The sequence below is a fragment of the Myxocyprinus asiaticus genome, chromosome 29 (assembly GCF_019703515.2).
Source record: "Myxocyprinus asiaticus isolate MX2 ecotype Aquarium Trade chromosome 29, UBuf_Myxa_2, whole genome shotgun sequence".
NCBI lineage: Eukaryota > Metazoa > Chordata > Actinopteri > Cypriniformes > Catostomidae > Myxocyprinus > Myxocyprinus asiaticus.
The window spans coordinates 7793967-7819289 of NC_059372.1; the positions used below are offsets into that span (position 1 = coordinate 7793967).

Genomic DNA, 25323 nt, shown 5'->3' on the forward strand with positions numbered 1-25323 from the left:
CATCGCTGTGCGTTACAGGGAAGACATCCTCCTCCCTCATCTGGTACCCTGGTATTTGAATACGACTGAGAAAGCAGTGGGATTCAAACGTTTACATAGCTAATATTTTTATTTTAATCTGATTATTTTAGGTCTACACCACTCCCTTCAATCGAATGGAAATTTAATTCGGATCCAGCTCAGTAGGATCAATTTTGTGTTTACATGAAGGCTTTTCAATCCAACTGAGCTATCAGTCAGATTCAAAACGGATTATTTGGTTGCATGTAAACGTCGCCACTGTGTGAGGAAAAGTTTGCAAAGAGTAATAAACGGTAAAACTATATTGGGTCTGAACCATGTGCTTATGAATATAATAATGAACGATAATTATAAGATGACATATTTTTCCAGCCTGCAGTATAAAGCAGCATCATTTTGTATTTTTGTATGGCTAAAATAGCTGAAAGTGCAATATACCCGAAGAAGTCCACATTCAAGGTTGATAATGGCTGCACCCAAGATAGGTTGAAAAATAAGGTGGACATTACAATGAAGTGAAGAGTCAGCTTCAGTGTCTGTTCTCGTCTGTTTGTAATCTTGCATTTTGTGTAGTCAGTACAACACAAAACATTGGATGAGGGGCTTTCAACAGAGATAGAGAGAGAGAGAGAGAGAGAGAGAGAGAGAGAGAGAGAGAGAGAGAGAGAGAGCTCCACACATTCATCCACAACAGTCTGACTTGAATAACTCACAGTAGACTGTTGAATAACTCAGAGTAGACTGATGAAACTCCAGAGGATGTTAGAAGCTTCTTAGTGCTTTAACAGGTGGCGGGTTGAGGGTTTCAGTCTCGGGCAGCATGAGCGCTGACTGCGAGGCATATTATAACGCGGAGAATGTGTTTGTTAGTGCCTTCACGTGCCCGAAACCCGACAACGATGTGCACGCGATCTATTGCTGCGGGTTCAATGATGTCAAATACTGCTGCGACGATCCCAATAGCTTTTTCCCTTACGAGTATGGATACATGTGGTGGCTCAGGTAAATAAAACAATATACTGCATATTTGTGATTTATGCTTCACGAAAACTTACCATGGTCCAGATCAGTTTTACAGACTGTCATCAAAATATTAAATAAATTGATATTAAAATAAACACAATGACAGGAAAACATGTATTTCATTGCATTATTTTTATACTGTAGTAACTGAAGTAAATAGTATTTTGGAACTACCATAGTAGAGTTTCCAATAAGGAGAACTGTTAAAAACCTGTACCATTTGATTGATTGATTATATCATTAAACAGATCAATAACTTGAAGAAATTCATATACTTACTTTCATGTTTATCCAAACCTATGATTTTCATTTTCTGTGGAAGAAAATGAGATATTTTGCATAAGATGTTTTTTTGTTTGTTTGTTTGTTTGTTTGTTTTTCTGATTGGATGGTGATTTATACTGTCTTGCTCCAAAATGGACAAAAGGTAGCCCATATGACTTGTGCACTTTCTCAAGTCTTGCTAAAACCATATGATAGAAATTTGAGTTGATATTCGCAAAAACTCTCAGCTGTAGCTATCAAATCTCATTCGTAATGTGTAAAACATAAAACATTCAAATGCACCTAGTAGTGAACAGTGATGTTTGTTGTCAAACTTAGCACAACGTGTCTCAAGTTGCCATGCTTGATGCATGATTTTCAGTAAAAACAACTTGAATTTTCATCTGCTCCTATTATTGTATGACTTTAGAAGACATAGGCTCCGAATGTAGTGCGAGTCAAGAGAAGTTCAGACAATCTACCTAACATTTGCTATTGTATTACACTGAAGAAAAAAAATGATACAGGTTTGGAATGACATCACGTTTATCACGTGTGAAACCAGCAAAAATATAATTGTCAAACAGCCTCTTTTAAATGCTGAACTTTATACTATGTGAGGCTTAAGTTAAAATGAAAATCACTGCTAAAATTATATCCATGTCCATTGTGAATTTTCAGTGTAGCTGTGTACCAAGCACCGCCCAAACATAGGTCACTGCCAAACCAAACATCTTCTAATTGGTCAACGCAATGAATTCAAAAGTTTAGCACACTTGAACTCCACGTGAAATCCGTGAAGGGAAATTATTTTCACAACTGTGCGGATTCCCATTAAATTGACTGTATTTCGCCTGTGGAATGTGTGACCATGCCTTTATGCCATTTGAACGATTCCCACAAATTTAGTCATGTATCATCTAGAGACCTTCCTGACCAAAAGATGTTTTCAGATTTTTGATTTGTCAGTCCGTTTGGCAGATATGAGCTGATAACATTTTTGGGTGTGGCCCATTTTAACCAAATGGCCTATATCTCCTGAACCAGAAGTCCAATTTGCATGAAACTTGGTGCGTATTAACAACAGGACATTCTGAGGACGCACACAAAATTTCGCAGAATTCCGCTAATAGGTATTGCTTTAGCTAAAAAATGCTTTTAAATCTGCAACTGTTTGATTGAGGAAGTTGAAATGTGGTGTGTTGCTTCTTTGGTACAAGAGCTGCCATATCCTAAAATATCAAGTGGACAAATCAACAAACATGGCAGCAAACAGACAATCAAATTTCAGCTGCCATTAATTTCAATTGTGAATGCCAATCATAATGTATCATCTAGAAACCCCCATGACAAAATTAGTTTTTTGATTTATCAATTCGTTTAGCAGATATAAGCCAATACAATTTTCGGGGGTGTCCCATAAAAACTTCACAAATTCTTACACTGATTATGCTTAAGCCGACAATGTTTGTGGTCAAGGAAACAGTGACGAGTGGTCAAGTGGCTTTCCTTTATTTGTGTAAGGTCATAAACGGCTTGAGAATAAACCGATCGACATTTATGCCATTTGAACGATTCCCACAAATGTAGTCATGTATCATCTAGAGACCTTCCTGACCAAAAGATGTTTTCAGATTTTTGATTTGTCAGTCCGTTTGGCAGATATGAGCGGATAACATTTTCTTGCCCATTACGCCGATTTTGCGTTGCATGTAAACACTTTAATTTAGTTTAATGGCTAATCCAATGTTCGCATGTGTTGTGCACAAGCCTCTTCATGGTTTGACGTCAAAAGCAGAGAATAATGTGACTATTTCAAATGTCATTTAAACACGGATATCTAGATTTGTCAGATTTTTTAAAAACTAGCTGATTTTTGGGAGTAATCTGCGTATTTGTGTGCATGTAATCGCGCTTATTGTCACCAGGACAGTCAAAGGATGCATGCCAAATTTAATCCATTTATGATAGTAGGGGGTGCTAAAATTAAATAAAATCAAATTAGGGTTGGTTTTGGGTTTAGTGCTAGGACTAACTGGCCCATGTCTTGAAATGTCTAAATGTCTAAACTTCACAAAACTTGGAACACAAAGGAACCAGGGCAATCCGTATCAAATGTAATTAATTTACAATGTTAGGGAATGCTATAACTTAAGACAATCTTCCAAACTGCTCCAACAATTATATTCAAATGTATCTAAAGCATTCAAGGATCTTTTCTTTTAAACTTGGCAATTTAGGTCAAATTTAACCATAAATTTCCACTTTTACTTCCACATTCTTCTCCTTTTGTTTTTGGCTATTCACATTCTTCATGCATATTGCCACCTACTGGGCAGGGAGAAGAATTTATAGTAAAAAGGACTTAAATATTGATCTGTTTCTCACCCACAGGTTATGTGCTTTTTGACCTTCAAAGTTCTGGCCACTATCCACTTGCATTGTATGGACCTACAGAGCTGAGATATTCTTCTAAAAATCTTAGATTGTGTTTAGCAGAAGAAAGTAACACATCTAGGATAGCATGAGGGTGAATAAATCACGAGATAATTTTCATTGTTGGGTGAACTATGCATTTAATTTGAACCTTATTGGTGCAACCCACCCTATGTTCAAAGTCATAGTAGTATATTGTCATCCAGCAAGTCGAGTCAAGTAATCCTTATTGCTGCAACCCACCCTTAAAGGGATAATTCACCCAAAAATGAAAATTTGCTGACAATTTACTCACCCTCATGCCATCTGAGGTGTGTATGACTTTCTTTCTACTGCAAAACACTTTTGAAGATTTGTAGAAAAATATCCAGGCTCAGCAGGTCCTTAGAATGTGAGAGGATGGTGATTAGAAATGTGCAGGTCCAAAAAGCACAGATAGTCAGCATGAGAGTAATCCATCCTATCTCCAGCATTGACATTAATGTCTTCTAAAGTGAATCAATCACCTTGTGTGCGAAAAAGAATGATATTAAAGCACTTTTTAACAATAAAAGATCGCTTCCAGTCAGGAAGCGATCTTTTATAGTGTTTTGCAGAAGAAATAAAGTCATACACATTTCAGATGGCATGAGGGTGAGTAAATTATCAGAGAATTTTCATTTTTTGATAAACTATTCCTTTAATGTTTTTGTCTTTATACCCCAGTGAGCAAGCCCAGGCTGACTGTGGCAAGGAAAGAAAAACCCCATAATATGATAGTGGAGGAAAAAAAAAAAACTTTGAGAAACCAAGCCTGTCCCCTCTACAGCATGAATATATTTTCCAATATCAGTTAGCTATATGTAATACAAGTCGTATAATAATTGTGTAAACAGTAGTGTTTTTGGTAGGCAATGTTTAAAACTAAACAATATTGATTGAATTGTAACATTTATGAAAATGTGTCTTTTTTTTATTAAGTCCTTCCTGAATTGACTGCTGAGGTGCACATAGATGTAGTGTCCTTTGCTGTTTGGATGGTAGATGCTTTTTTTTTTTTTGCATTAGTAATTTATTGTCTATGCATTCCATTTTAAGAGAGAATGAAGTGATGCAAGCAGTGGTCAGTAAAGTTACTCGCTGGCAAGTACTGTGGTTGATAGCAGATTATTCTCTGTGAAGTCTATCCAAAGACCGAGATGATGCAATCAGTGGCCAGTGAAGTATCCCTTGCTGCCTGGCTGGAAGTTGACAGCAGTTCATCCTCTGTAATTTAAATCTCCAGCATGTTTGGAAAATAAATAAATTAATGCTACAGTGTCTTCAGGAACCACCTAACAAAAGACAACAGATTTTTAAAAGACATTTGTACTAATATATATATATATATATATATATATATATATATATATATATATATATATATATATATATATATATACAAATTTCTATCGGATTGAGGTCAGGGCTTTGTGATGGCCACTCCAATTCCTTGCCTTTGTTGTCCTTAAACCATTTTGCCACAATTTTGGAGGTGTGCTTGGGGTCATTGTCCATTTGGAAGACCCATTTGCGACCAAGCTTTAACTTCCTAGCTGATGTCTTGAGATGTTGCTTCAATATATCCACATAATTTTCCTTCCTCATGATGCCATCTATTTTGTGAAGTGCACCAGTCCCTCCTGAAGCAAAACATCACCACAACATGATGCTGCCACACCCATGCTTTACAGTTGGGATGGTGTTTTTTGGCTTGCTAGCCTCACCCTTTTTCCTCCAAACATAACGATGGTCATTATGGCAAAACAGTTTTTTTCATCAGACCAGAGGACATTTCTCCAAAAAGTAAGATCGTTGTCCCCATGTGCACTTGCAAACTGTAGTCTGGCTTTTTTATGGCAGTTTTGGAGCAGTGGCTTCTTCCTTGCTTAGCAGCCTTTCAGGTTATGTTGATATGGGACTCATTTTACTGTTTATAAAGATACTTTACTTACAAAGGTCCTTTGCTGTTCTTCTGGGATTGATTAGCACTTTTCGCACCAAACTATGTTAATCTCTTGGAGACAGAAGGCTTCTCCTTTCTGAGCTGTATGATGGCTGCGTGGTCCCTTGGTTTTTATACTTGCGTACTATTGTTTGTACAGATGAATGTGGTACCTTCAGGCGTTGGAAATTGCTCCCAAGGATGAACCAGACTTGTGGATGTCCCACTTTTTTTTCTCCTCTCTCTCTCTCTCTCTCTCTCTCTCTCTCTCTCTCTCTCTCTCTCTCTCTCTCTCTGAAGTCTTGGCTGATTTCTTTTGATTTTCCCATGATGTCAAGCAAAGAGGCACTGAGTGTGGCACTGAAGGTAGGCCTTAAAATACATCCACAGGTGCACCTCCAGTTGACTCAGATTAGCCAATTAGCCTATCAGAAGGTAATTTTCCAAGCTGCTTAAAGGCATAGTTAATTTAGTGTATGTAAACTTCTGACCCACCGGAATTGTGGTATAGTCAATTAAAAGTGAAACAATCTGTCTGTAAACAATTGTTGGAAAAAATACTCATGTAATGCACATACACTACCGGTCAAAAGTTTTGAAACACTTACTCATTCTTTATTTTATATATATATATATATATATATATATATATATATATATATATATATATATATATATATATATATATATATATTTTTTTTTTTTTTTTTTTTTTCACATTTAGAATAATAGTAAAGTCATCAAAACTATGAAATAACATAAATGGAAAGACTATGGGAATTATGTTGTGACTAAACAAAATCCAAAATAAATCAAAACTGTGTTATATTTTAGCATCTTCAAAGTAGTCACCCTTTGCCTAGAATTTACAGACATGTACTCTTGACATTTTCTCAACCAACTTCTTGAGGTATCACCCTGGGATGCTTTTTAAACAGTATTGAAGGAGTTCCCATCTATGTTGGGCACTTATTGGCTGCTTTTCTTTATTATTTGGTACAAGTCATCAATTTCAAAAAGTTTTTTTTTTTTAATTAAATTTTAGTTTTATAATGAAATAAATTAATATGGTGGCACAATTATATTTTTGTCTACAAAACTAATTTCAAACATTTAAGCATACGCCTTCAGATCAAAAGATTTTTAAGATCATGAGAAACATTTCAGTCAAGTGTTTCAAAACTTTTGACCGGTAGTGTATATATACACTGGCAGCCCAAGGTTTGGATTAATATAAAGATTTTGCTCTTATGGAAAGAAATTGGTACTTTTATTCACCAAAGTGGCATTCAGCTAATCACAATGTATAGTCAGGACATTAATAACGTGAAAAATTACTATTACAATTTGAAAAAAAAATTCAGAACTTCTTAAACAACTTCAAAGAGTTCTCATAAAAAAACAATAAATAAAAAAAAATCCTCCACGTGCAGCAATGACAGATTTGCAGATCCTTGACATTCCAGCTGTCAGTTTGTCCAGATACTCAGGTGACATTTCACCCCACACTTCCTGTAGCACTTGCCATAGATGTGGCTGTCTTGTCGGGCACTTCTCACGTACCTTACAGTCTAGCTGATCCCACAAAAACTCAATAGTGTTAAGATCCATAACACTCTTTTCCAATTATCTGTTGTCCAGTGTCTGTGTTTCTTTGCCCACTCTAACCTTTTCTTTTTGTTTTTCTGTTTCAAAAGTGGCTTTTTCTTTGCAATTCTTCCCATAAGGCCTGCACCCCTGAGTCTTCTCTTTACTGTTGTACATGAAACTGGTGTTGAGCGGGTAGAATTCAATGAAGCTGTCAGCTGAGGACATGTGAGGTGTCTATTTCTCAAACTAAAGACTCTGATGTACTTCTCCTTTTTAGTTGTACATCTGGCCTTCCACATCTCTTTCTGTCCTTGTTAGTGCCAGTTGTCCTTTGTCTTTGAAGACTGTAGTGTACACCTTTGTATGAAATCTTCAGTTTGTTTGGCAGTTTCAAGCATTGTATAGCCTTCATTTCTCAAAACAATGATTGACTGATGAGTTTCTAGAGAAAGCTGTTTCTTTTTTTTGCCATTTTTGACCTAATATTGACCTTAAGACATGCCAGTCTTGCATACTGTGGCAACTCAAAAACAAACACAAAGACAATTTTAAGCTTCATTTAATGAACCAAAAAGCTTTCAGCAGTGTTTGATATAATGACAAGTGATTTTCTAGTACCAAATTAGCAATTTATCATGATTACTCAAGGATAAGGTGTTGGAGTGATGGCTGCTGGAAATGGGGCCTGTCGAGGTTTGATCAAAAATGACTTTTTTCAAGTAGTGATGGTGCTGTTTTTACATCAGTAATGTCCTGACTATACTTTGTGATCAGTTGAATGCTACATTGTTGAATTAAAGTACCAATTTCCTTCCGAAACAGCTAAATCTGTACATTATTCCAAACTTTTGACCGCCAGTGTATATATATATATATATATATATATATATATATATATATATATATATATATACACATATACAGTAAATACAAACACTTTTTTTTACAAATTAACATATAGTGACAGAGCAATGTTGCACAGAGGTACTGTAGAAACATGCTAATACAGCGGTTCTTAACCTTGCAAGTGCGACCCCTTTTTAAGAATGACAATGTCCCCACCCCACAACTCTGTGAACCTCTGCTTCAGGACCATTTCTGTTGCCATGTCAACCAGTGACTTTTCCAATTCAACTGACATTCCTGTCAGTGGTCTTTGCCAAAGGGTTTCTAATCCATTCTTCTGTTACAGACACGGCTTGATTTTCAGGGAAATACTCACGGAAATGCATTAGCATTTTTTTGACACGGTGCTCTCATTCAGAAAATCGTACAGTAAGGGGAAGCATCAAAGTTATCAATGTTTTCTGATCTATTCCTCAATTTCTTTCAGAAAGAGTGAAGGGCGACGTATTTTTACCCTGAAGTCCTACGTTCAGATCATTAAGTCAGCTGAAAATGTCAACTAGGTAGGCCTGAAGGGCAAGCCAGTTTTCATCGGAAAATGTTGGAGCTAGCGGGGAGTTTTTCTCCAAAAGAAAGATCCTCACCTCCTCTCGGAGCTCATAGAGTCGACTGAGAACTTTTCCTCTGGAAAGCCACCGTACTTCACTATGAAGCAGCAGCTGCTGGTGTTCTCTTGACAAAGAACTTTGAAAAGTTGCTGTGCGTTGACTGTGCGGACAGCTTCATCCATCACTTGTTTTAGATCAGGTGGCATTTTCTTTGCCGCAAGGGCTTGTCTTTGTATCAAGCAGTGTATCCACACTGCAAGTGGAGCAACGGCCTGTTCTTTTGTCACCAATTCACTGTGTTTACCTGTCATTGCCCGTGCACCGTCGGAGCAAATTCCCACACAGTTCTTCCATTCAATGTCATGTTCACATACAAATTAATCCAGTGTGGCAAAAAGTTGATCACCTGTTGCATGTTCAAGACGAGAGCGACAGAACAAAAAATCCTCCTTAAATTTTCCTTATTCAACAAATCTGACAATACGTGCGCTTCTCCGGCAATATCAGTGCTCTCATCAAGTTGGAGAGAAAAAAAATGTGCTTGATTTAATTTTCATGATTATCTGCTCTTTCACATCTGTTGCCATTCGCCCAATACGATTAGCCACAGTATCGTTTGACACTGGAATCAATGCTAATTGATAAGCATCACTTTGTCCACACATAACAGAAACAGTCTCTTTAGCACAGGGTAAGAAAAAAATCTCACCTAAATTGTATGGCTTCCCAGTTTTGGCAAGAGCCCTCTCATTCACTGTAACAGCTTTCTGCAGGAGTGATTTTTGACCACGTAGCTCCAGTAGTTTTTGCTGGAGAAACTCAAGTGGCTTTGTCTGCAGCGATTCAAGTGTAGTTTTCAAGTGCCTTAGCATCTTGGAAGGTTTGAGGCTCTCCTTCACTAACACGTTGCCACAAATCACACACTGTGGTTGAGGATCCCCCCATCGCTGGTCTGAATGAAGCCATATTCCAAGTACTTATCATCATATTTCCTGCATTTGGCCTTCTTTCCTTTTGACTCATTCTCGGCTGGACACTTTTTTAGTGTCAGCACCAATTAGAAATCGCTCCATGTCTAATCAGCAGTCCAACTATGATGGGAATGAACCACAAATTGCTAAGCCCATGTGACTTCTTCCAATCAGCAGTTAGCTTATTTCATGTCGCCAGTAGGTGGTGCCATTAGGCGCGTATTTTATCCTTCAAAATAAAAGATTTCCCGCGACCCCCCTGCAACTGCTTTGTGACCCCCAGGTTAAGAACCGCTGTGCTAGTGCAAATTGTAGGTTTAGAAAAAGCAGCAATACAGGACACAATATGTAGGTTGCCACAGCTCAGTGAATGTCTAAATATTGTGCGGTGTATAGTTGTGTAAGATCTTAATCACAAAGTTGTTCTTGCTTTCTAGTAAAACATCCTAAAACAAGATAAATGTACTCAATAAGCAAAATTGTACAATATATTTAGAGCAGTTGTGTTTTGTCTTGTTCTATTTTGCTTCACAAATGAATTTATCTTGTTTTAAGGATGTTTAAATTATTATTATTGTTTGTTTGTTTGTTTGTTTGTTTTTGTACTTCACAACCATTCACACAAAGATATTCATTAAGAATCAGAGTTTCTAATGTAGAACAGACAATATGAACACAAACATTACGACAGAATTGAAACTGAACATTGATGTCTGTTGTCCGCCAAGGGAACAGGCTTGATGGATCTGTTCTTAACCTTGCATTATAATTGATTGGAAAGGAGGATCACAGGGGAAAAGGATAATTCTTCATTACGGTTCTTCATTATGGTTCTTCGTTGATTATTTAAGTGTGCCATTACCACAGTAAATAGTTTCAGTTCAGTAGTATAATTATGCTCTCTGTTCTTAATCAAGTCTTAAATGGATGAACACCATCTGCACAGTGACTTGAATTAACATGAGTCAATGATTGAGAAAATAGTGGCAGAAGATCTGCTTTGGAAACACATCGTGTTGCCACCAGTTGTTTTGATTAAAATGTCCTGCAGGTTGTCGTAGCCAATTTTTTGCATTTAAGTGGCAACATTCTTGTATATATCCTGCTTGATTAAGAAATAATTAAGAAAAATGTTTTGCTAAAAGAAAAAAGAAGCCTACTTTAGGACCTTTAAGATTGTATATGCATTTTTTAATGACGTAAAATGACTGTTGTGGGGTCATTTTGTAATTTATTTTCAAATTGTCACAGTGTCAATTAAAATCTTTCCCGGTGTTCACCGTAATATCCACTTCTTGTTCTAACAGGGAAGTCAATGGTGATTGTATTCTGAACCAGCCACCATAACATGACATTTTAGAGAGCTCTGTGGACAATCTAATAATAGTGAGTCAGACACACCGTGGGTTAAATTCTGAGATTGTCTGCTTTCTTCTAAAGCTGGGCGATATGGCCAAAAATATTATCAGGACATTATTTTTCATATCGGTTGATATGAATATTTATCACAATATACATTCACATTTGCAAATTGCACATTCTTTGGAATTTCCAAGTTGGCAGAAGAAAAGAAGAAGAAAAAAAATCCTAAACAATCATAATAGTCTATACAAAACTGCATTGGGGGCCCAGAGACAGCCAAAGCAGTGGTGTCTGAGGGATCTTCTACCAAATTATTTAAATATTTTATAGAGTTTATCAATCGAGTGCAGTTGGATATGAATGTTAAAAGATCATCTGTTTGTTTTGAAGCATAATGACAGCATATAATTTTCACATTCAAATTATTTTTATATTTCATTACAATCAGATACCCAAGTATGGGGGCATAGAAGCCCTTGTAACTGAGGAATGATACTGTATGGGGGGGTTCAGGCATATCCTCTGAGAGAATTTTTTTTTTTAGAAAATGTAAAGATTTACCATTTTTATATTTTCATTAAAGTGAGAAAGACTAGGCTACAAACTAGTAACTAGTAGTCTTTCCATGTCATGCCAGAAATGATGACATCTGATTAATTTCACAAAATTAGAACAGAAATCTATTTGTTTATTATTAAAGGCTTGTAACATGCTGATTAATAAAGCTACATTTAGAAGGAAAAAAACGTTATGGTCTAAAGGCGCTCTGGAACTGTTTTTACTTATGCGGCACCTCATGTCTACTTACACACAAGGAAAAGAGACAAAGCGTGCAGAGCGGGACAGGGCATAAATGAAGCGTGTTCGATGTTAGGGAAAAATATTCAAGAATACAGTGCAGAAAGATCAGGCATACACAGCACTGTTGTTTTGTCGCACTGCTCACTAGAGACGATGAGAGAGCGCAACCGTCGTCATGATGTTTTGCGCTAGTCACCACGGTCTGGGTCCGGACCCTGGATTGATTCCACCCTGACCGCGGTGACTGGCGTAGCCTAATCGTTAGCAAGGCAGTTTGCGTTAGCATTTTCATACAGTCTGAGAAACCCAAACTGCTTGTGTTTTCAGAGACACGCACCTGATCGTTTAGATGTAGAACAGATATAGAAAATTACTCCAAAGCTTATCATCGATATCGTGGATTTTTTTAATCGTGATAAATATCAAGATCGTTTAGGTGTTTTAGAACCTTCAGTGTAAAACTTTGCATCTCCACAATATCAGATGCTTCTCACATTTAGATGAGATCTGCATGTCACATTCTGTGAGGCATGGCTGATACTGGTGGTTAGTTTTGAAGAGAGATTTGTAAATATCTAGTTCATGTATTTTTTGCTATTCTGTTTTGCGCTGTTAGTGGCGGAGAAATTACACACTTCATCTTCAATGAGAGAAGTGCTATTAGTTTGTCACTTAACATATACTTGTAAAGTACTAAACTACAATAACCCATGATGGCTATTCAAATGCATTTCTCTATTGATGGTCCACTGCTTTTAGTGCCTCTTGAAACTCGCAGTCTTACATTCGAAACTAGAATGAGAATTCATCAATTAACATTGATTTATATAAGAACTCATTTTCTTTTTCAAAGCTGGTTTGAATTTGTTTTTTTCTTAGAAGTATGAAGGCATCCTTTGATCTTCTGAAACAAAGTCATTTGAGCTTTCATTAATGATCATGTTGGGCAGGCGAAGTACATTTTAAATGAGATTGGCATTAAATAAACCAAAACAATATCTAACTAAATAATTGAATTATGAAAGTGATAGTCCAATTATCCTTATCACATAATGAATTTCATGGACTGTAAGAACACCATTTGAATATAGATATATATTCAAATATGTGGGTTTTCTTGCAAATCTACTTGCCTTCTGAAAGTCCCAATGGAATTCAAAGGAGAAGTTTTATGGCATTTGGTCACTGTTTCTTAGCCATGAAGCCATCTAAATGCTAGAGTACTCTCTAAAAGTTGACAAAAGTAACTCTTAGAAAACATTTCAAATTTACAGTCTTTCTCTTCCAGGAAAAAGGGTCAAAAATATGAATGACTTATCTTGTTCTCTAAAATGAGAATGACCCCTTCATCTTTATTATACTGTGAATACCACCTCCCTCTGACTACCAATAGCCAGTACCAAATTGTGCTTCATTGGTGTGTCTTTAGTTGCATAAAAACACTCATACCTTATGTCCTTTCCCAACCATCAACAGGTCATTTCTAGAATTTGAGCACAACTTTCGTGTATGGTACAAGCGGTCAAATGTGTTTTTGATGGGCTGTGATGTAATTAAAGGCTATTGGCTTTTTAAGGATATAGAGAGAAGCCCATGTTTACTGTTTCAAAAGGAAATATGTTAACACAGGAACAAAAATAGGAAGTGTGCCTCAATCTTGGAAAGTCTCACGTGAGTCTTATTTACTCTGGGATGGGAATTGTAAGGAATTTAACAATTCAGATTCCTCTTAACAATTCCAGTTCCTTAATGGTTCCTGTAATGATTATTTTAGTACTTTTAAGGAAGAATTATTAAAAAAATAAGAAATGTCATTTTTATTGCATGCCTGTTGCCAAATTATTCAGATTTCTACAAAGGAGATATAAAAAATACATTGAATTCTTGTAGGCATGTTTTCACTGATTAAAAACAAAACTTATATGTATCTTTAACTGCACATTGTCCTTTGAACAAACAGTCAGTAACTCCACTGCCTGAGTCTCTTAGGTCTGAAGTACATTACATAACAGTTAAATTTCTAGAGACAGTTTAGACTGTGTTTTGTAGCCAAATGTTAATGTTTGTGAGACTTCAACATTTCTTATTTCATTACGAGTTGGACATTCATAATTGCACATTAGTACAATATGAATTCAGTAACCGCTCCGACTGATGAATTAGTGTTTTTGATTAACTAAAAAGAGGCAGTTCCTACGAGTCTTTGTTCGAAAATCGAACACACTGGAAGCAAAACATGTTTCATCCTGTACTCTAATTGCATATTAACAGAACCGAAAGTCACAAAAATCATACGGTTCTGGCATTTAAAAAAATAAAAATAACTGGTTCTGAACAAGAACTGGTTCTCGGTTACCAACCCTACTGCTACCAAGGTTAGATTTAGGATTAGGGGTAAGGTTAGAGATTTTAGAGTAAGGGTAAAATTTAGAAGTAGGTGTAGATTTTCTAATAAATCTCATAAAGACTCCAAATAAACAGTGTCGCATACGACTCTCATGAGACTTTGCGATAAGCAAGGGATGCCTTTAAGACACCACCAAAAAACAGTGCTCATCATATCATTTTATGGGGTGTTTAATATTGCTTTAAGACAACATACATGCAAAACTGTTTAATCTCTCTCTGCTCTCTCTCTCTCTCTTTAGTTTGGGGGCTCTAGTTGGTTTGTCTATAGCTGCTGTGGTGTTATTAGCCTTCATCATCACACTATGTGTGCTATGCTACCTGTTTATTGCCACTAAACCCCGGGGTTTGGACAACGGACTGCCTCTACAAGCGGCAGGTAAGGGTTTAAACCAGGAATACACGCACCTAAATAACACCCCCGTGTTTGCTCATGCACAAACCAACTGTCAGGATCGTGTCACCATTGTCAGTCAAGTTTATTGTGGTGACAGGATCCTGACACGTATGTTCTACATCTCTGTATGAGCGCACGGCTCTGGTTGTTTTCCTGGCCGTGTGCTCTTCTGTCTAGTCTGTGTCTTATGTTCAGAGCATGGTGTCCGAATCCTGACACTTCGGCCTGGTTCGGTCTTGTTTCTGAGTCAGGATCCGGACACTCATGATCCATGTCTTGTCTTTTTGTTTGAGCACATGGCTAATGATGGCTTCATTGCCATGTGCTCTTTCTGTCTGGTTTGTTGTGAGCACATGGTTCTTGTTAGTCGTTTGCCATGTTTTCTCCTGTCTCTCGTCCTGACCCTGCCCTCTTGTTACCTCATTATTATTCATTTGCTTCACCTGATTTCCTGATTTCCCTCCTCGTTTTCTTTTACTATTTAACCCCATTGTGTTTTTTGTTTTGTGCCAGTTTGTTGTGGTTTATCACTCTGTTAGGTTCCTGTCCTCTCCTGTCCTGCCCTGCCCTGCCCTGCCCTGCCCTTTCCTGTGTGACCGTTCCAGCCCTGAGCATTGAACCCAGTCTGTCCTGTAGTGTTCTGCCTTAGACCTTGGAGTTTTCCACTTTGGGGTTGTTTCGGTTTGTTTTATTTTTTGAATTAAATAAAGCCCATCATCTCACCTCGCTACGAGTTCTCACCCTCTTTTCAACTGAACCTTGACACCAACGCTTAATTTATTAATTTAATATCTTCTTAATCTAAATCTACTGGCTAAAATTAGGTTTTTTTTGTTTTTTGTTTTTAAATACTGAACAATAAATTCTACCAATAGACATGAGCTGAACTCACTACTGTGTGCATAAATGTTAACGATGCAAACAAATGCATTTGTTAAATATTGTTCTTTTGTGAGTAATCTTTCCATGTGGGGATGTGATCAATTCATTTACAATAATTTGCTAGATTTTCTTTCTAAAGTGCAAAAACAATTTAGTCTGATGGAATATAGGTTAATATGAAGCTTACCAATTTATGCAAAAATTTAACAACATCACTAATTTTAGCCTTTAACCTAAAGCGGTTCAAAACCCGAAGAGTTTAAAACCCTTGTTTCGGCACAATGGTTGATTGACCAATGAGTAGGCAGTCTTTCACTCTTGTCCATTAAAGGGGACATGATATATTCTCTTTTTATTTATTTTTATTTGTGTTATTATTATTATTATTTTATAATCTTCCCTGACGTCCACTTATAATGTTAGTAAAGTCTATTTGTACCAAACAGTCATAATTTAGTCATATATAATACTTTTCTGGCCCTCTGTCTGAAACACTTAGTTTTAAAGGGGCATTCAGTAGTTCTCTAGCTAGCGTTAGCATTGCTCTTCTTCGTGTACTTTAAGTACCGATACGACAGTGGTGTTAGACGCTGTACTGCCATCTATCGATGTGGATCAGCATGCTCGTCTCTGCTGCCCCCGCCAGCTCTGGAATAACATTTGCATCTGGAAAATATCGGGAGTTTGAGGTAATTTCTAAAGTTATTACTACTATAATATAATTGCTTTGCCTAAAAACAACGTTAGAATTCAAGGAAACAGACAACTACAGTTAAGGACAGATTATCATTGTCCATCATATCAATAGTCTTTGGAGACCGTCTACATTTCACGTTATTTCTAAAGACAGTTGTTACCTTTATTAGAGAACTGCTTAGCATAAAATAAACCTAAGCTATCTAACGATACAGAATGACATGGAAAATGAAAGATTAGAATTGTTTTTGATGATCAAATTTAGCATGTCCATGAATATTGTATTTGATGAACTTGTTTTGTTTCCAAGCAACCAAAGTCATGGTTTACCCAAAATCCACAACAATCGCTACTGAATCTCCTGTTGTCTCTGCTTCTAAAGCACGATAATTAATATGTTCCATTGTGTTCTTTTCGCATCGCCAAACAACACTGTTCTAAGCATAGCCAAGCGTATCTACATAGGCGGCAGCCAATGAGCGCGAGGATTCTCTTCTTTGACGTTTAGTGAAACAGCGGGTCATGTGATTTCACCCCACCATGTATGATAAAAACACTTTTTATAGAAAACTATTATGAGTAAAGTCTTTATCTCAAGTGAGTGTACACCATTCAGATTACTCTTCACAAAAACACAATTCATTCGTTAATGTGTAAAACTTTTTAAATTAGCCCCAAATTACTGAATGCACCTTTAAGCTGTCTAGCTGTCAATGTTAACACCCACTGTTGTGATTGTCTAACTTTATGCAGCCCTTCCAATACAGCCATATATGAAATTGAATCTGAAGAAAATTAACAAACTCCACACAACATTGTGAAACTACATTTCAGGGTTAGCACATAACGTACACCCAACAAATTTCATCTGAATGTATCAAACTGTTCACTCAAGCACAGCATAAACGATCAAACAGTCATGACATTTAAAAAGCATTCGTGAATAAAATTGGTTACTTATGGTTATTCGTCCAATAGTCCAATTTTAATCACCAAATCTTTCCATAAACGTTCCTTTACGAAGCTTGAAACATACTGTGACTGTTTCACAAGCAATCCACACTGAAATCTTCTGAATACGCAAACGTTATAAAATCCTCGGTGATGTTGGGTGTTTTTGTCTCACATTTTCCCATTTTTTTTACACACAGGACTGCATGTGTTTCTCCCAGTCAGTGGCAGCAGCAGAATAAGACGCATTTTTTAAACTTTTGTTGAGCTTGTACTGCTCTTAAAATGCAGCGCACATCGCCGGAAGCACATAAAAATGATCAAAGACGTCCATTGAATGCATGTTTACAAAATACCAACAGCTAAAAATAGCACAGATGGGTGCAAATATGGTCTAGGACACCTTAAAAACAGCACAACAGCAAGACAGCGCAGCTGAATGAAACACAATGGGGGATCCTTTTTAGAGTTATAACTTGACGTCGCATCTTTTAAAAGTGGTGCAAGATGTATGATAACGGTCACGTTTATGTTGAAAGACATTTAAACCCAGACAGGCACATGAAGGTGTCCTGTGTAAGTCCACTTTGGATGAATTTCCCACGACAGACCCATCTCTCTCCCCTTCACCTGTGTGACTGACTGAGCACCAGTGGGCGGGGCCAAGGGTGCAATGACGAAAAATAGACATTGATGTCTTGGCAGGGGCACCGGAACCGCCTCTTTTAGCCTACACCTCAACTGAACTTCGGCTGACATAAAAATATGCACGTTTTTCGTGCACACGCAGGGTCCGAAATTAACACCCCCCCCAAGTGCCAAATGTGGGTAAATTTTCTATTTGGCTGGTGAATTTCACAGTGTCACATGCCATTCTGGCAGGTGCTTGCAAAATAATGTAACATGTTCCAGTTTTGTCCTTAAGGGGGCTCTGTAGGCCTACAACCAGTAATGTTGCAGGCGTTGACATAAATGGCTCTCATTAGATAGTACCGCTGTTCATCGATAGTCACAGTTAGCTGTAAATCTAGAAGCAAGATAATGGCAATGTTCAGGAGCGTTCGTGCCATCGGGGTGAAGGGAAGACCATTTTTGGATTTCCAGTGGGTTAGTTTTAATAACCCAACACCACACATAAAAATTATCTGGTAATGATTGCATTATAATACAGGAACCGAACGATTTTCATTACATTCGGTTTCATTAATGGTTCTGGAACGTGCATTCTTCTGGCGATGCGGACAGAAAACCGGAATAAAGTACTCACAGTGTTTCTTGTACTATCATTAAGCGCCGCAGCAACCCTAACTGCTTTCTGTTTATCTTCAGCACGAGACATAAAGCTCATACTAGAGTAGACCGATTTCTAACCAAATGCCTCGTTTGAGCAGATTATTTTGAATCTACAGCATGAGACATAACATGCGACAGTAGTCTGATTCCCAAAGAAAGTATTCCTTTGAGCAGGTTCTTTTTAGTGAATCAACAACTACAGCGCTACCAGTGTTGATGAAATGAACGACTCTATGAGCCGGCTGTTTTTAGTGAATCAAAGAATCAGTTGGAGCTGACTGAATTAATACACTCCAAATAAACGTGTATCAAACTGATCAAGTCACGTGATTTCACTAGTGGACGATTTGTAAAAAAAAAAAAAATCAAGGGGGGTGGTGGTGTCAAACATTTTTATTTTATTTATTTTTTGGGGGGTAATGCTTATGGGTCATTGACAAATAAGGCTGTTCGATGTGTTAAAAATAAGAAGTCTTTTCAAAATCCAGTTTAAAACACTTGTGCAGTGCTCCAGACAAAAAAAAAAAAAAAAAAAAAAAATGACTTAGGAGCCATTGGCTCCTAAACTGATACATTAAGGAGCCAAATGGCTGTTTTAGTCACCAAATCATATAATTGCTCTATTTAGAATGTTGTTCAGAAACAAGATAGTAAGCAGAAGAAAAGGAAGACAGCTGATAACCCATTAATCAGAAGTTTAATAAACAGTATATATAGTTGAGAAGATACATAAGTTTGCATTCACCTTTTGTCTCATCAATGTTCACACCCCTTTCATAATTTATACAAATATAAGAGATAAAAGATATTTTGTATTTAGTACTGCCCTTCAGAATCTACATAACAGATATTTACATAAAGCATAGTATGCATATAGTAGTGTTTCCTTCTTGAGCATCAATGAATGTTTGCTCCTTGTGTAATAGTTGTGTATGAGTCCATCAAGTGTCAAAAGCTGGATCTCATATATATGTACACCGATCAGCCACAACATTAAAACCACCTGCCTAATACTGTGTAGGTCCCCCTCATGCCGCCATTTTGGCCACCATTCTGAGTAAATCGTTGTGCGTCCGAGGCAATCAGCAGTAACAGAAATACTCAAACCAGCCCATCTGGCACCAGCAATCATGCCATGGTCCAAATCACTGAGATCACATTTGTTCCCCATTCTGATGGTTGATGTGAACATTAACTGAAGCTCCTGACCCATATCTGAATGATTGGGTAGTGAGGGGCAGTCCTGCAGATGGAAAACCCTTGTTGAAGAGAGAGGTCAACAGAGAATGGCCAGACTGGTTCAAACTGACAAAGTCTACGGTAACTCAGATAACCGCTCTGTACAATTGTGGTGAGAAGAATATCAGTGCTATTCTGAGATGCGGGCTGGTGCTGTTTTGGTGGCACAAGGGGGACATACACATTATTAGGCAGGTTTTAATGTTGTGGCTGATCGGTGTATATATACACTTCTAATATATATATATGTCAATAAATAACTAGTCAGTCACCGTGATTTTGACAATCTTGGAACTGGTCTGGTATAAACTGTTTGAGAAACAAACCGAAATCTGATGTATTATTAAGTGAAACTCTTCACTGTCCGTTGATCTCCTGTGTGCATTTATGAGACGGACTGCTTTAGAGCTACTGGCACGAGAGTAAACCCTTTAATATGGTGTGTTGCTTTATCTATGATTAATGACTGTTTGTGTAATAATTGTTCAAGAGTCCCTGCTTTGTCCTGAGCTGTGAAGCTGCCCACTTTTCTTAAGAAAAATACTATACATTATTTGGTTTCCCAGCATCTTCTGCACATTTGAGTTCTTCCCAACAGTGGCTAAATGATATAGACATCCAACTTTTGACATTTAGGTCAACTGATGGATACATACACAACTATTATAAAAGGTGCAAACATTCATTGATGTTCAAGAAGGCAACACAAGAACCAAGGGGATGCAAACTTTTGAACAGGATGACTTGTGTAAATTACAGTACATTTTGTGTAATGTAGCTTTTGAAGGGTAGTACTACATAAAATACATAATCTTTTATCTCTTATATTTGCATTCATTCTGAAAGGGGTGTGAAAACATATGGGCCTAAAACAAAAGGGGTATGCAAACTTCTGCAATATATAGTTTGTGAAAATGTATATTTTATTTTTTTTAATTTTGTTCACTAATGTATAAAAAGCACATTTTAGCTTTTTTAATTTACAAATTCCATGTAGTCTGTTCTATCCATATAATTTCATATTGCATGTGTAATTATGAGTAGACTTGTCATGTCAGGTACACATTTTAACACAAAATTCACAACATTGGAACCTAAAATAATTGACATTATATCATCATGGCAAAGCAGTTGTAATATTGGATATAACATTACACAGGAAAGGTTAGTAAGTGATTTTATCACGCTAAAATCATGTTTACACGCATATCCTTTATGTCTTGTGGCTAAACTTTTGAAACAGTGAGTATTTTAACGTTACATATTTGCCACATTCACTTCCATTTTAAGTGCCTCACTGGAACCAAGATTTTTGCTCTTTTTAAAGAAAAGGAGGGACAAGTCAAAATAATGTTTTGTTGTCGTCAACATTATGCCACAAATGCTGTTGATTGAGCTTAACTTGTACTGAACCCGGAATATTCCTTTAAGTGCTTGCACTATGTAAAAAGTGCAATGTAGCTGTCTGAACGTGACACTTGTCTGATTTACCTCCTACATTTTCACATGTTGCGCGACTACATGGAACGTCTGCTTTTAGCTCGTCGTTGAAAACGCATTTTTGCATTATTTTGGCCATTTGCGCTGACTGATAGGATGACATAGAGCGCAAAGCGCATGACGTCATTGCCATGGAAACTAGATACATTTACAGCTGATTTGCTGAAGACTAGAATGAGTGACAGACAGACAGACAGATAGATGACAGACAGACAGGCAGACAGACAGATAGATAGACAGACAGACAGTCAGCGAACGATACCAGAGACAATAGCGAGAAGGACAATGAAGAGATTTAATTTAGAAGAAAAAAATCAGAGACCCTACCAAAAACCGGGACTGTCCTGTGTAATAAACCGGCACGTCTGGTCACCCAATCTATAATTAAATTATAAACAAAACATTTCACTGCCCAAAATAACTTCATATTTCTTTGTGCATTTTATGGTGAAAAAAGCTTGTCAATGCTTTTAAAATAGAAATACAATAAATAGGTGCTGTTTATCTGTTTTTTTAGAGTTGCAGTCTGCTTTAGCAATAAAAAAATAAAAAAAGTCCTGACTATTTAAAAGGTTACAGTTAATTCATCAAGGACAGGTTTAAGTTGACAACACTTAGTGGACCACAGTAGACTACAGATGCCTACATGTGTGGATACATTACATCTAAAAAGACTTAATATCCAATATTAATAATATTTTTCTGAATTTTTATTTAGTGTGATGAGGAGGAGGGCAGAGCTGGGCCGTGAGTGTGCACAGCCGGCTTCCAATCGGCCTAGTCAGCCGAGGAGGTGGATAAAGCCGGATGCGGCAGTTCGGGAGAGAGAGAGCCACACGCAGTTTGTGTTTATGTTTGTGTCTTTTTAAGTGTTCATTAAACATTATTTTGATGGTTCGTCCGGTTCCCGCCTCCTCCTTGCCCATTTTAAACCCTGTTACATTGGTCCCAAAACCCAGGAAGTCGCTCCGCCTCGCTCATTCCCTCTCCCCTTTTCCCTCCCCTTGTCTCCCTCCCAAGATGGGGAAAGCCTGCCGGCAGGCGCAGCCAGTAAGGTGACACCCCCCTCCTCACAAAGGGAGGGGGGTGGGGGGGGTGTACGTCATGCCGGGGGTTCCCCAGCCTGAGGCAAAGGAGGGAGGAGTGTGATGAGGAGGAGGGCGGGGCCGTGCCATGAATGCGCACGCCCCCAATTGGGCTAATCAGCCGAGGAGAGAGATAAAGACGAGCTGGATGCGGCAGTTCAGGAGAAAGAGAGAGAGAGAGAGCCACACGCAGCTGCCGTGTTAAAGTTTTTGTTAAACATTATTTTGATGGTTCGTCCAGTTCCCACCGCCTCCTTGCCCATTTTAAACCTTGTTACATTTTGATATGTTGTTGACTTGACTTTATGAAGTTCTTAACCACGACGAAACCATGATGCGAGCACCATCTTGGCTGCACAAACGGCGTGTGCGATTTTACCAGTTGTCAGGTCCCGTGCCATGTGAAACTGCCTTGTAATTTCTAGTACATTGGCTACATACCTGTCTTTATGCGTTCGTCATGCCAGCCACCTTGGTAATCGAGGAATACATAAGTAAGGCATTCGTAATTTTATAGTCATTTCAGCTATGAGGGTTGGTGAATTAGTCTGTCAATGAGGCAGTTTTTTTTCTCTATGAAGTGAACTAATGACTCGCTGTACACTGAAAACCTCCAGAGACCAATCCGGTGCCAGGGCATATCAGGGAACTATATACAGTATATCTCTAGACGTAAAATGCATGGGCCGCCACTGGGATAGATGGATACATGGAGTGCATTTACAACTTTCCTGTTATGTAAACTGTCCATTTTAATTTACGCAAGAATGATTTTAAGACTGATTTAGACCATTTTTGTCTGCTCTTGTTAAATTATTGAAGCACAGTGTGCAGACATATTCTTTGAAATAATTTTTTCTCACCATCTGACCGTGATTACTTCAGCAGAAAAGAAAATGTATTTCAGAGGAGAGAAATGTATTACATTTTGATTAAGAACGATTCGTAATCTTCTAAGAATAACACACGAATATCTAGGAACAATTTATAAGAAAGTAAATGGGGTCAATTTTGATTTCTTGTTGACATTAACTGCACTTACAAAGTATCCTATTAGAGTCTTGTTGTCACACTGAGATGAAGAGCTCAGACTACATGAACTGACTGAGAGCAACAGAGTGATGAACGATTGGTTTAATGAGACGATCAGAGGGTTTAGTCACAGATGAAGCAGAACATTCAGCTCTTTGTTGAGTGCTAATGTCCTCTAGAGAGCTGAAGGGTCATAATTACTGCTGTTAAGATTTTAGCATATGCATGATCGCCTGTTTGTTTCTCCACTTGTTAAAATTAAGTGTCTTTCATGGTAACTACAAAAATTAACAGAGTGGGAGAGAGACCAACATTTAAAAATGAACACTGTAGGATGGTTGAGTACATTAACAGTAAGTGGGGTGCAATTTGTCACCTACAGTACTAGTGATCCATCAACCTTTTAAACCATTAGATGTTCCGAGACTGCTTCCTAGAAGAACCCTATAGAATTAATCTGGTGCTGAAACAGGCACTTTTGACATACATGTTTTTCTAAAGCACTTTTACAAAAAGTATTGCCTTACAATCCCCCAGTGAACAAGCCAAAGGTGACAAAGAAAAATCCCTAAGGGGCTGTTCAGACCAAACGCATTCTTATGCTAAAAGCTGGAAAAACAGCTGAACTCGGCACACCAGACAATAATGTCCGTCTAGCGTAGTGGTTTCCAACTCTTTTCCTGGAGGCCCCCCAACACTACACATTTTGGATATCTCCCTAATTAAACACACCTGATTCACACCTGAACTCATCAGCTCATTAGTGGAGACTCCAAGGCCTGAATTGGGTGTGTCAGAAAAGAGAGATATACAAAATGTGCATGTTGGGGGGCCTCCAGGAACATGGTTGGGAACCACTGGTCTAGCACATAGAAAAACAATGGAAAGGGGCACATAAAACAAAAATGCGTTCAGTGTGAACATTTCTAGGTCATATTTCACCCCAAAATTAAGTGAAATTAAAAAAAAATGGTAATTTTGCATAATAACATGATTTTGCATTGTGACATTATTTGAGATCTAAATAAGCCTGTCTCACTGCATTACTGGTCCTCCACTGTGATTTATTGTTGATTATGTGAAATGGTTTATTTTCTGTATAATTCTTTTTACCACATCTAGTGTTTGTTGCCAAAAAGCTCGTCCAACCATACATCCCAGTTCCAATTAGGCTAATGTTTATTGAACACCAGATTCTAATGTTTGTACATTGGGGATGAGCTTCACTACTAATTGTAATTTGAGGAACTTCCAGTTGTAGTTAAGGGTGTAAATATCATATCGCATTGTATCGTACAATATGACGCTCACATTTGATATCATATGTATCGTACAATACATAAATAAATATATAAGTGTGATTAAAACCAAGCAATGCAACATTGGGAGCTGTGAAACAGTCTCCTCCCTGGAAAGGCAGTGCTGAGCACTCACAGGAAAACAGAGCAACTAGTCTACATAGGCGAGTTAAGAGCTCAAAGACGGATGGAAAACGGCAAGTATATTGTAGTGTTACAGCTTGTCGAATTTTCCAAACAAAGGTATCATGTCCCAGTGCTACAGTACATCAAACATGTCATTTTATTTATGCCGACATTACTGCAAAAATCGGTGGAATTGCAAGGCAGTAGAGTTGCGCAGTATACTGGTACTAACGAAATATCACAATACCAAAAAATTTATACTGTACAATATCATCTTGTTCTTAATTCCATTACCATATTAAAGTATGCTGTCATTAGCAAAATGTAAAGTAATGTGAGAGTTTTGAGATGAAATCAAAGACCATCTGAAAATATTAATAAAAATGCTTCTATATATGGCCAAGTGTGATCATTAAACAGCAGAAGGATGTCATTTAATGAAATAAATATAGTCACATGCGCTGCGCACCACAGTAAGAATTAGAGGTGCCTCTCTGCTCTGTCATCTTCTTCAGGCAGACACACTACTAATG

The 25323-nt window shown here is 37.6% G+C and overlaps 1 protein-coding gene across 1 annotated transcript in view; it reads left to right on the forward strand.

Annotated features, from left to right (window-relative positions):
- The first annotated feature begins 829 nt into the window (after nt 1–829).
- The window catches only part of LOC127420555 (protein shisa-like-2A), a 53948-nt gene continuing 29454 nt past the window's right edge, over nt 830–25323 (forward strand). Inside the window, exons 1-2 of the mRNA XM_051662930.1 lie at nt 830–1023; nt 14534–14670. Coding sequence (XP_051518890.1) covers nt 842–1023; nt 14534–14670 — 319 coding nt within the window. The 5' untranslated portion in view covers nt 830–841. The remainder of the gene's footprint in view (nt 1024–14533; nt 14671–25323) is intronic.